Source organism: Mizuhopecten yessoensis, unplaced genomic scaffold (genome assembly GCF_002113885.1).
Source record: "Mizuhopecten yessoensis strain PY_sf001 unplaced genomic scaffold, ASM211388v2 scaffold9285, whole genome shotgun sequence".
Lineage (NCBI taxonomy): Eukaryota > Metazoa > Mollusca > Bivalvia > Pectinida > Pectinidae > Mizuhopecten > Mizuhopecten yessoensis.
Genome location: NW_018407971.1, coordinates 118,627 through 132,113, shown reverse-complemented (window position 1 = coordinate 132,113; position 13,487 = coordinate 118,627). Strand labels below are relative to the sequence as shown.

The 13,487-nt window shown below is 37.7% G+C and overlaps 1 protein-coding gene and 1 long non-coding RNA gene across 2 annotated transcripts in view; both read right to left on the bottom strand.

Moving 5' to 3' along the window:
* LOC110457635 (sushi, von Willebrand factor type A, EGF and pentraxin domain-containing protein 1-like) overlaps nucleotides 1–6,294 on the bottom strand; it is a 30,672-nt gene extending 24,378 nt beyond the window's left edge. The window contains exons 1-3 of the mRNA XM_021508987.1: nucleotides 6,286–6,294; nucleotides 6,106–6,116; nucleotides 5,910–6,055 (exon numbers count right to left, since the gene is read on the bottom strand). Of these exons, the coding sequence (XP_021364662.1) occupies nucleotides 5,910–6,055; nucleotides 6,106–6,116; nucleotides 6,286–6,294 (166 nt within the window). The remainder of the gene's footprint in view (nucleotides 1–5,909; nucleotides 6,056–6,105; nucleotides 6,117–6,285) is intronic.
* Nucleotides 6,295–6,322: 28 nt separating this feature from the next.
* Nucleotides 6,323–10,732, bottom strand: LOC110457632. Its single transcript, XR_002463710.1, has 3 exons — nucleotides 10,645–10,732; nucleotides 7,690–7,866; nucleotides 6,323–6,511 (listed from the first exon to the last, which is right to left on the bottom strand). It is a non-coding gene; the product is annotated as an uncharacterized LOC110457632 (long non-coding RNA).
* Between the last annotated feature and the right edge of the window lie 2,755 nt (nucleotides 10,733–13,487).

Here is a 13,487-nt window from a genome sequence, read left to right as displayed (position 1 = left end):
GTGCTGGTTATATGTACCATATAATATGTATGCATTCCTACGATTGTACAGGTGAGTGTTGGTTATATGTAACATATAATATGTGTACATACCTACGATTGTACAGGTGAGTACTGGTTATATGTAACATATAATATGTATACATACCTACGATTGTACAGGTGAGTGCTGGTTATATGTACCATATAATATGTATACATACCTACGATTGTACAGGTGAGTGCTGGTTATATGTAACATATAATATGTATACATACCTACGATTGTACAGGTGAGTGCTGGTTATATGTAACATATAATATGTATACATACCTACGATTGTACAGGTGAGTGCTGGTTATATGTAACATATAATATGTATACATACCTACGATTGTACAGGTGAGTGCTGGTTATATGTAACATATAATATGTATACATACCTACGATTGTACAGGTGAGTGCTGGTTATATGTAACATATAATATGTATACATACCTACGATTGTACAGGTGAGTGCTGGTTATATGTAACATATAATATGTATACATACCTACGATTGTACAGGTGAGTGCTGGTTATATGTAACATATAATATGTATACATACCTACGATTGTACAGGTGAGTGCTGGTTATATGTAACATATAATATGTATACATACCTACGATTGTACAGGTGAGTGCTGGTTATATGTAACATATAATATGTATACATACCTACGATTGTACAGGTGAGTGCTGGTTATATGTAACATATAATATGTATACATACCTACGATTGTACAGGTGAGTGCTGGTTATATGTAACATATAATATGTATACATACCTACGATTGTACAGGTGAGTGCTGGTTATATGTAACATATAATATGTATACATACCTACGATTGTACAGGTGAGTGCTGGTTATATGTAACATATAATATGTATACATACCTACGATTGTACAGGTGAGTGCTGGTTATATGTAACATATAATATGTATACATACCTACGATTGTACAGGTGAGTGCTGGTTATATGTAACATATAATATGTATACATACCTACGATTGTACAGGTGAGTGCTGGTTATATGTAACATATAATATGTATACATACCTACGATTGTACAGGTGAGTGCTGGTTATATGTAACATATAATATGTATACATACCTACGATTGTACAGGTGAGTGCTGGTTATATGTAACATATAATATGTATACATACCTACGATTGTACAGGTGAGTGCTGGTTATATGTAACATATAATATGTATACATACCTACGATTGTACAGGTGAGTGCTGGTTATATGTAACATATAATATGTATACATACCTACGATTGTACAGGTGAGTGCTGGTTATATGTAACATATAATATGTATACATACCTACGATTGTACAGGTGAGTACTGGTTATATGTACCATATAATATGTATACATACCTACGATTGTACAGGTGAGTGCTGGTTATATGTACCCTATAGTATTTACACATACATTCGATTGTACAGGTGAGTACTGGTTATATGTACCATATAATATGTATACATACCTACGATTGTACAGGTGAGTGCTGGTTATATGTACCATATAGTATGTATGCATGTGTATCTACGATTGTACAGGTGAGTACTGGTTATATGTAACATATAATATGTGTACATACCTACGATTGTACAGGTGAGTACTGGTTATATGTACCATATAATATGTATACATACCTACGATTGTACAGGTGAGTGCTGGTTATATGTACCATATAGTATGTATGCATGTGTATCTACGATTGTACAGGTGAGTACTGGTTATATGTAACATATAATATGTGTACATACCTACGATTGTACAGGTGAGTACTGGTTATATGTAACATATAATATGTATACATACCTACGATTGTACAGGTGAGTGCTGGTTATATGTACCCTATAGTATTTACACATACATTCGATTGTACAGGTGAGTACTGGTTATATGTACCATATAATATGTATACATACCTACTATTGTACAGGTGAGTGCTGGTTATATGTACCATATAATAGTTATACATACCTTCGATTGTACAGGTGAGTGCTGGTTATATGTACCATATAGTATGTATGCATGTGTATCTACGATTGTACAGGTGAGTACTGGTTATATGTAACATATAATATGTGTACATAACTACGATTGTACAGGTGAGTACTGGTTATATGTAACATATAATATGTATACATACCTTCGATTGTACAGGTGAGTGATGGTTATATGTACCCTATAATATGTATACATACCTACCATTATACAGGTGAGTGCTGGTTATATGTACCATATCATATGTATGCATACCTATGATTTGACAGGTGTGTGCTGGTTATATGTATCATATAATATGTATGCATGCGTATCTACGATTGTACAGGTGTTTGCTGGTTATATGTACCATATAATATGTATGCATTCGTATCTACGATTGTACATGTGAGTGCTGGTTATATGTACCATATACTATGTATACATACTACGATTGTACAGGTGTGTGTTGGTTATATGTATCATATAATATGTATGTATACGTACCTACGATTGTACAGGTGAGTGCTGGTTATATGTACCATATAATATGTGTACATTCCTACGATTGTACAGGTGAGTGTTGGTTATATGTAACATATAATATGTGTACATACCTACGATTGTACAGGTGAGTACTGGTTATATGTAACATATAATATGTATACATACCTACGATTGTACAGGTGAGTGCTGGTTATATGTACCATCTAATATGTATACATACATACAATTATACAGGTGAGTGCTGGTTATATGTAACATATAATATGTATACATACCTACGATTGTACAGGTGAGTGTTGGTTATATGTACCATATAATATGTATACATACCTACGATTGTACAGGTGAGGGCTGGTTATATGTACCCTATAGTATTTACACATACATTCGATTGTACAGGTGAGTACTGGTTATATGTACCATCTAATATGTATACATACATACAATTATACAGGTGAGTGCTGGTTATATGTACCATATAATAGTTATACATACCTTCGATTGTACAGGTGAGTGCTGGTTATATGTACCCTATAATATGTATACATACCTACCATTGTACAGGTGAGTGCTGGTTATATGTATCATATAATATGTATGCATACGTACCTACGATTGTACAGGTGTTTGCTGGTTATATGTACCATATAATATGTATGCATGCGTATCTACGATTGTACATGTGAGTGCTGATTATATGTACCATATACTATGTATACATACCAACGATTGTACAGGTGTGTGCTGGTTATATGTATCATATAATATGTATGCATACGTACCTACGATTGTACAGGTGAGTGCTGGTTATATGTACCATATAATATGTATGCATGCGTACCTACGATTGTACAGGTGAGTGCTGGTTATATGTACCATATAATATGTATGCATGCGTATCTCCGATTGTACAGGTGAGTGCTGTTTATATGTACCATATAATATGTATACATATCTACGATTGTACAGGTGAGTACTGGTTATATGTACCATATAATATGTATACATACCAACCATTGTACATGTGAGTGCTGGTTATATGTACCATATCATATGTATACATACCTACCATTCTACAGGTGAGTGCTGGTTATATGTACCATATAATATGTATACATACCTACCATTCTACAGGTGAGTGCTGGTTATATGTACCATATAATATGTATACATACCTACCATTCTACAGGTGAGTGCTGGTTATATGTACCATATAATATGTATACATACCTACCATTCTACAGGTGAGTGCTGGTTATATGTACCATATAATATGTATACATACCTACCATTCTACAGGTGAGTGCTGGTTATATGTACCATATCATATGTATACATACCTACCATTCTACAGGTGAGTGCTGGTTATATGTACCATATAATATGTATACATACCTACCATTCTACAGGTGAGTGCTGGTTATATGTACCATATCATATGTATACATACCTACCATTCTACAGGTGAGTGCTGGTTATATGTACCATATAATATGTATACATACCTACCATTCTACAGGTGAGTGCTGGTTATATGTACCATATCATATGTATACATACCTACCATTCTACAGGTGAGTGCTGGTTATATGTACCATATAATATGTATACATACCTACCATTCTACAGGTGAGTGCTGGTTATATGTACCATATCATATGTATACATACCTACCATTCTACAGGTGAGTGCTGGTTATATGTACCATATAATATGTATACATACCTACCATTCTACAGGTGAGTGCTGGTTATATGTACCATATCATATGTATACATACCTACCATTCTACAGGTGAGTGCTGGTTATATGTACCATATAATATGTATACATACCTACCATTGTACAGGTGAGTGCTGGTTATATGTACCATATAATATGTATGCGTGCGTATCTACGATTGTACAGGTGAGTGCTGGTTATATGTACCATATAATATGTATGCATGCGTATCTACGATTGTACAGGTGAGTACTGGTTATATGTACCATCTAATATGTATACATACCTATAATTGTACAGGTGAGTGATGGTTATATGTACTATATAATATGTATGCATGCGTATCTACGATTGTACAGGTGAGTGCTGGTTATATGTACTATATAATATATATGCATGCGTATCTACGATTGTACAGGTGAGTGCTGGTTATATGTACCATATAATATGTATGCATGCGTATCTCCGATTGTACAGGTGAGTGCTGGTTATATGTACCATATAATATGTATACATAACTACGATTGTAGAGGTGAGTACTGGTTATATGTACCATATAATATGTATACATACCTACGATTGTACAGGTGAGTACTGGTTATATGTACCATATAATATGTATGCATGTGTATCTACGATTGTACATGTGAATGCTGGTTATATGTACCAGATCATATGTATACATACCTCCCATTCTACAGGTGAGTGCTGGTTATATGTTCCATATAATATGTATACATACCTACCATTCTACAGGTGAGTGCTGGTTATATGTACCATACAATATGTATGCGTGCGTATCTACGATTGTAGAGGTGAGTGCTGGTTATATGTACCATATACTATGTATACATACTACGATTGTACAGGTGTGTGTTGGTTATATGTATCATATAATATGTATGCATGCATATCTATGATTGTACAGGTGAGTGCTGGTTATATGTCCCATATAATATGTATGCATGCGTATCTTCGATTGTACAGGTGAGTACTGGTTATATGTACCATCTAATATGTATACATACCTATAATTATACAGGTGAGTGCTGGTTATATGTATCATATAATATGTATGCATGCGTATCTATGATTGTACAGGTGAGTGCTGGTTATATGTACCATATAATATGTATGCGTGCGTATCTACGATTGTACAGGTGAGTGCTGGTTATATGTACCATATAATATGTATACATACCTTCCATTGTACAAGTGAGTGCTGGTTATATGTACCATATAATATGTATGCATGCGTATCTACGATTGTACAGTTGAGTACTGGTTATATGTACTATATAATATGTATGCATGCGTATCTACGATTGTACGGGTGAGTGCTGGTTATATGTACCATATAAAATGTATGCATGCGTATCTACGATTGTACAGGTGAGTGCTGGTTATATGTACCATATACTATGTATACATACCTACGATTGTACAGGTGAGTGCTCGTTATATGTACCATATAATATTTATACCTACCTTCGATTATACAGATGTGTGCTGGTTATATGAACCATATAATATTTATGCATACCTACGATTGTACAGGTGAGTACTGGTATATATACCATATACTATTTATACAAACTTCGATTTTACAGGTGAGTGATGGTTATATGTACTTATGTACTATCTATACATACCGCTGATTGTACAGGTGAGACCAGGTGATGACCAGGTACCCGGCGCCTGACAGGATATGGTACCACTGCCAGTGTTTGGAGTATAACCTGTGTTACACGTGTAACTCCGTGATACTGGGTAGGTAGTGGTGGTCAAACTGTCAACACTTCCACCAGATAACGAGGGTGGCGGTCCACAGTCAACTAATAACAAAACAAAATGTGTAACTCATAGCTAGAAATTGATTAAGATGAATTTAATTCAATTCGTGAAATAACGATATACTCACATCAATGAATGAGGAATTCAAGTGTCTGTAGCACCTAATTAATCAGTTGAACATATTCCATGGATAGCAATCGAGGTTGCTGCAAATATGACTTAAATAAAATAGACCCCAAACATCGTTTAAATACTTATTTTTTTTCTTTTCACTGAAACAAACCTGCTGAGCACGTGCCGACCACTGAAGACCATGTAACACTACTAGAGCACGTGGTTGTGATGTTACTTCCACCGGAAGTGTATCCACTGCTACATGTATATGTGCGTACTGTTCCAATGGTTGCGCTACCTGCCGTTACCACGCCATTTTCAAGGCTTGGAGCTTCCGATGGGCATCCTTTATAAACAAAAATGACATGGAAACATCAACTTATTTATTAATGGACAATGAATAAATATAATTGATGTGTCTGTCGAAGTTAAGGCATACTCGGCTTATATCGATGCCAAAGTAATGTACAAGCCTCAGTAATCGTCTTACGAAACATCATATAGTTTTGCATCAAAGGTACGAAAAATGTTAATTTTTATCCTTTAAGTACATGTATACATTTTTCTTTTTATTATGACACTAAAGGAACTTCACTTAATAAACTACCCTACTGTGTGGAATTGAAACTTTAGGATATATGCCTGTACCTTACTGGAATATGCATTCATATTCAAACGACAGACAGTTATATACCGGCTGTTAATAGCGATGGGGAGCATATCCGAATAACACACTGATATTATAGTAGTTTTTAATTTATCACAGGTATACTGTGTATAGGGCAGCATATATTCCTAGAACTTATCACAGCTATGTGTATAATGTTTAGGATAGCCTATTTTACTAGGCATAATCACAGCTATAGTGTGTAGGGTAGCATATATTCCTAAACCAAATCACAGTAATAATGTGTTTGGTTGCATATATTCCTAGACCAAATCACAGTATTATGTGTAGGGAAGCATTTATTCCTAGGCCTAATCACCGTTATAACGTGTAGGGCAGCATATATTCCTAGACCAAATCACATTTATATGTATAACGCTTAGAGTAGCATGATGTGTAGGGTAGCATATACTCCTACGCCAAAGCAGAGTTATGATATGTAGGATAGTATGTATTCTAAGGCGAAATCACAGTTATACTATGTAGGGTAGCATGCATTTTTTACTCTTAGACAAATCACATTTATAATTTGCAGGGTGATATATATATTCTTTACCCTAACACAAATCAGATTTAAACTGTGTAGGGTAGCATACATTCTAAACCTTAACACAAATCATAGTTATAAAGCATAGAGTAACATATATTATAAACTCTTACACAGAACACTTTTGATGTGTCAGTAAGCATGTATTCTATACCCTAATGCAAAGCACAGGTACACTGTGTAAGGTTGCAAACATCCTTAACCCTTACAACGCTCAGCTTAAAAATGTTTTCAATTGAAAAGTCGATCCTCGTTTCATCAAATGATGATTGATCATTTTCGTACATTAAACAATGTCCGTGTTACTTACCTTGACAGGAGAAACCCGGTTGTGTCCATTCCCCACTAGCCGCACACGTGACATTTGGATTTCCTGAGATAGAAAGGCCCCCATCGCATTGGTAAGATATGGTGTCAGACTGTCTGTGAACTGTCTTTACCGCGGTGAACGAGGCGTCCGAAATAGTTCCGGGAAGTGTGGAGCAGCCTGTTAAATACAATCTCTGTTTAACGTTTTGATCTATGATTTATATCACAGTGTTATAGATATTGTTGTTACTGTTAAATGTTTAACTATTAAACTATATGCATATTCTTTAATCGTCAATGTTTTGCTGTATAATTTGTAATTTATGCATTAAATGTGAATAAACCAAAAGATGTAGTATATTTCCGAGATTATACTCTCAAAGATGTGTTAATACTAAAATATTTACATATGCCATTCCCATTTTCCATTAACTCTTAGGAAAGTCAGCCTGCAGTTATTAGAATGTAACTGCAGTCTGCATCTTTGGTCACATGATCATGGGTTCCGTGACGTCAGTGTTAGCAACCATTCCCACCGATACGATAGCCGCCATCTTGTTGTTGTCGTTTGGTTCATGCAAGTCGCATTTGGACGGGTTTTGCAGAAAATTAAGACATCCAAAATAGGAAGGTAATGTTCTGCAAATCCAACTAGCAAGAGTGAAGGGTAAGACAGCAGAGACGTCGATGCAGCGCACAGTGGAAACTGGTGAGACGCAGGAGGATCAGGGTCAGGAAGCCCACCACAGTACCGAGGTCCTCCACGCCCCAGTGGAATTGCTCGACGACACTACACAACAAGCTGAGGATGATCCAACGCCCGTACAGCAGGATCTCCCGCAGCAGAGACCTAGCAAGGTGAAATGGTCAGCATTGGACAGTAAGGAGTGGGATGTATTTGATGAGGATCTGGAGAAGATCCTGGAAACATCATTGATTGGCAGTGTAGAACGGAAGATAGAGGCAATGGCCAGACTAGTGTATACTATCAGGAAAGAGCGATTCGGGGAATTGGAGGTCAAAGGTTTGCCATCACATGATCAAGTTGCATTACATAATAGAAGAGAGAAAGAAATACAACGGATCTGAGGAGAACTGGGAAATCTGGGCCAACGTTACAGAAGGTCAACAGACGAGGAGAAAGCAGGGCTGAGTCAGTTGAGGGTCCATTTGAGGGAGCGGCTGAAAGAGTTGAGGAAAGCGGAGCGGATTAAGAAAGCGCTGGGAGAGAAGACCAAGAAAAGGTCGGCATTTATATCAAACCAATACAAGTTCACAGCAACAGTATTGGAAGGGAGAAGATCAGGGAGACTGCAGTGTCAAAAGGAAGAGGTAGAAGAACATCTGAAAGCAACTCATGGGGATGAGGAACGGAATGCACCCTTGGGACCAAATGAAAGAATCCAGCCAATGAACCAACCAGACAAGCCGATGGAAATAAGGGAACCAACCTGGAAAGAGGTAACAGAGGTTGTGAAGAAAGCAAGGGCAGCAACAGCACCAGGACCAAACGGCATCCCATATAAGGTGTATAAAAAGTGTCCCACACTTCTACGCAGGCTATGGGAAAAATAAAGGTAGTCTGGAGGAAAGAAGGAATTCCACCATGTTGGCAGGCTGCAGATGGCTGCTTTGTTCCGAAGGAGTAGAACTCGCAGTAGAGCTAGAGCAGCAGGTTTGTGAAGGATTGAGGAACATCGACAAGACAGGTCTGCCAGGAAAGTTCAAGGCATGGATATTCCAACATGGTCTACTGCAACGACTGTCCTGGCCGCTGTACGAGATTACCCTAACGACTGTAGAGGGAATCGAAAGGAAAATGGAGTTCCTCAGTGCTTTTCGTCAACTGGACTGTATAGTCGGACATCCAAACTGCAGCTCCCACTAACATCAGTAGTGGAACAATGCAAGACTGGAAAGGCACGACTGATCATGACATTGAAAGACTCCATTGACGAGAAAGTCAGGAAAGCAGGAGTGGGGGTGAAAACCGGAAGGAAGTGGTCAGCCAGCAGGGCAGTTACAGAGGCAGAGAACAGACTCCGGCACAAGGACATTGTGGAGACAGTGTGCAGCGGAAGGCAAGGATTAGGAAGAGGGCAGTCGGCGAGATAGAAATATGGTAATGCAGCAGAGAGGAGAAAGCAAGTGCATGGAGAGATCAGGCAGCAGGAAGAGGAAGCAAGGAAGGTGAAAGCAGTGGAGATGGGGAGTCAAGGGGCATGGACCCGATGGGAGACGGAAGAGAGGGAGACATGGACAGAGATCTGGAGATACACACCATGACAGCTACAGTTCATTCTCAGGGCTGTTTATAATGTGCTTCGAACACAGACACATCTTTACAGATGGGGATTGGTGGAAGATCCCACATGTCACCAATGTGGAAGACCTGGAAATCTGGAACACATTCTGTCTTCCTGTGAGGTAGCGCTGGCACAGGGCTGATACACTTGGAGACATGACCAGGTGTTAGGGCAACTTGCTCACACACTTGAGAGGGAAAGGAAGAAGAAACCACATGGAACACAAAGGGGAACCAACGTCCATTCGGTTCCACAGAGAGGGACAGACACCATCGGGAACAGCAAGGACTGCCAACCTGGGTATTCGTGGAGGTGCAGGAGACTGGGAAATACGTCTGGATCTTGGAGGGAGGAAATTATTTTTTCTGGAGATCCTTGAGACAACGCTACGACCAGACATAGTGTTGTTATCACCCAGCAAGAAGAAACTGGTGATAGTGGAACTGACTGTGCCGTGGGAGACAAGGTGTGAATCAGCGCACGAACGGAAGAAGAGCAAGTATGCGGAGCTGACAGAGGAGTGTTGCAGAAAAGGCTGGCAGACATGGAACTTTCCTGTGGAAGTAGGCTGCAGAGGATTCCCGGCCCAATCGTGCTGGAGTTTACCGTCACATTAAAAACTACGTATCGCTATATGAGCATATATTTACCGCTGATGATACAAACTGGCGGCCCATTTAGCAATGGCACACATTCCGAATCGGAAGGACAGCTGACCACTCCACAAGGTCCCAGCAATTCCTGCTGAACAAACATTTTTGTAATTTTGATAATTGATTAAATAGTTATACTAATGATTAAATTTGTATACGACCGTCAAATTTGACGGTAGTATTATGGTATGTCGTTGTCCGTCGGTCCGTTCGTCCGCCCGTCCGGCGTAAACTTTGTTTGTCCGGCAATCTCCTCCTACATTTTTCGACCGATCTCTTTGAAACTTGGTATACATTATAATCATGATATGAAGTTGTGTCTCCCTTAAAAGAATTTTGATTCGACGATGTTTTCAAAATGTATTGCCCTTTTTTCCTTTCTGTATTTGATTTTTTGTTCGAAGATTTTCTCCTACATTTTTTATAGCATGTCAGCTTACCACTCTTAGAATGATGCAGATTTATTTCAATGTAAGAAAGTATATAACACTATATGGCATTCGACGGGCGTATTTTGTTCCGCCCCGCGGTACTCTTGTTTATATTAATGATGTGAATCTTTTCGTTCATATCCGTGTAAAGAAACAAAGGACAGAGAAGATGATACAATTGTACATACATACTGTGGAATAGCTTACCATCTGCTATTAGAAAGTAAAATACCCTGGCCAAAATCAAGAGGGACATCAAAACTCACCTCTTCAAGTCTGCGTGTTAGAATCCTTGCTAAGACGTTATGTAAATACCACCCTTTTACTTGTTCAATTGTGTGCACATTGCTTGCTTAAATGTATAAAGTGATTGTAAGCCATTGTTTTTTGTTTTCACAATTATAACCATTATTATTATCCATATGTTGTAAAGCTCTTTAGAGTAAATTTATAATTAAATAGGGCGCTATATAAATGTTGTATATTATTATTATTATTATTATTATTATTATTATATTTCTATAATCTAATTCAACCTAGGTTACAGAAAATACTGACCAATAAAATAATGTTGCTTTGTAGTATGCAGTAAAGCAAACACTGGTTCACTATATAAGTTGATTAATCCAACAGCTAAGAAGATAATTTTACATGCTGATTTGATAATACTGTTAAACACCAAAGAGTCTAACGCAACCAGACATATATATTCCTTTAGAACGTTATCAAGTTTCATACATGATCTTTCTGATTTTCCCGTTAAATTCAAATAAAATTATGAATTAACTGATGGATCTTATTCCGGATACAATTATTTGTGTTACAACATACTTAGTACTGAGTGCCACAGGAATCTCCTTAGAGAGTGCCAAGCCAAATTCTGATCAGAATGTGATTTGAAAATATATGACGTAGATCGATTGAACAATGGGCCAAGCGATGACGTCACGTCATTATTTTTTTTTAACGTTGTACGTTGGTAAATGTGCCTATGTACAACCAATGAAAGCATACGTAACATGTATTGTCATGTATCATTTGTCAAATTTTTCGTATTATTACAAAAGCGCTCAAATGGAATGCTATTAATGTTGTAAATAACGAATTTTTCTTTCGCTTTTCATGTACCAATTTGTCCAAACTGAAAACCAGAAAACATGCATAGTAATTGTATATTTATTTAATCTTCACGAGCATCTGTGTCTTGCAAGACACAGCACATGTACCCCACGGAAACACATAGAACATGCCGTACTCGCACGGCGCCACCCCTTGCCCCTGACATGAGGAATCAACGGCCCTGGTGAAAACGGCCCTAATGTAAAAACGGTCCTAGTTGAAACGGCCCTACTTATTAAATCGTGTTATACAATTTGATTATATTTTAAATGAAGTTATCAACCTGTAACAGATAAACTTAAGAATAATGTAAGTACGTGTATGACATGTACGTGTAGTTATTATTTACATAAATTTAAATAAATTGCCAAGTATAACGGGACGTATATATATATGAATATTGTTTTCGCTGCTATGTTCGTAGATTATATCAGGTTGTCGTTCTCCAACTGATCACTACATAGGCTGTCCACGATAACCTAAATGTGTGCCGTCCGGCTCAACTTTTGATTCGGATCTGTATTTTGGGAATAACATATGTAAGCATTTTAAAACAACATCCTATTGATGACGTTGAACACGATCTTTTACCACAATTTAAGGGATTTGCGGTTGTCGTCATACGTTGGAGTCAGCATGTCATTCAAGTCAACACCGTCCATATTTTTGTTGTAGAACTTGACAATGTCCGGTTTCCGTCTTCCATCTTTTGCTTCAATGCAGATTGATACAAGACGAACGGCATTCCTGTTTGGACGTTCTTTATATGCGCATATAGTAAGATGTTTCTTTGTCTCATGTAGACAGTTTGGCCGGCGTTGATACTTGATGTTCTAATTGTGTTTGGTTCTCTGCTATTCGCAAGTAAAGTGCCAGTAAAGTTCGTTCCAACCTGAAATAGTCTTTTTGCCAGATCTTTTGAAGGAAAAAAGTTACTAAATCGAAGCCTTTGCTCAGCAACCCCTTCGCTTTCAATAACGCAAACACAGCAGAAGACCTCTTCGTTTGTCCAGTAGGGACAAGATCATATCTGCGACCCCTGTACACGGTTATATGGAGAACGTAGCCTGTAACAGACTCCGCCAACATCCAAATGTTTGCCCGAACTTGCTGTGTTTTGAAGGGATATACTGAGTAATTTCAGTTCTATTCTTTTTACTTACTAATGATTCCTTTATGGTGAGATTCTGAGATGGTGTGAAGTGTCGTTTAAATAGCATGTTCACACGTTTGACGAAATGTATGAATTTGTGGGGGGTGGGGATGTTTTGTGGGTATGTTTGTGTACGT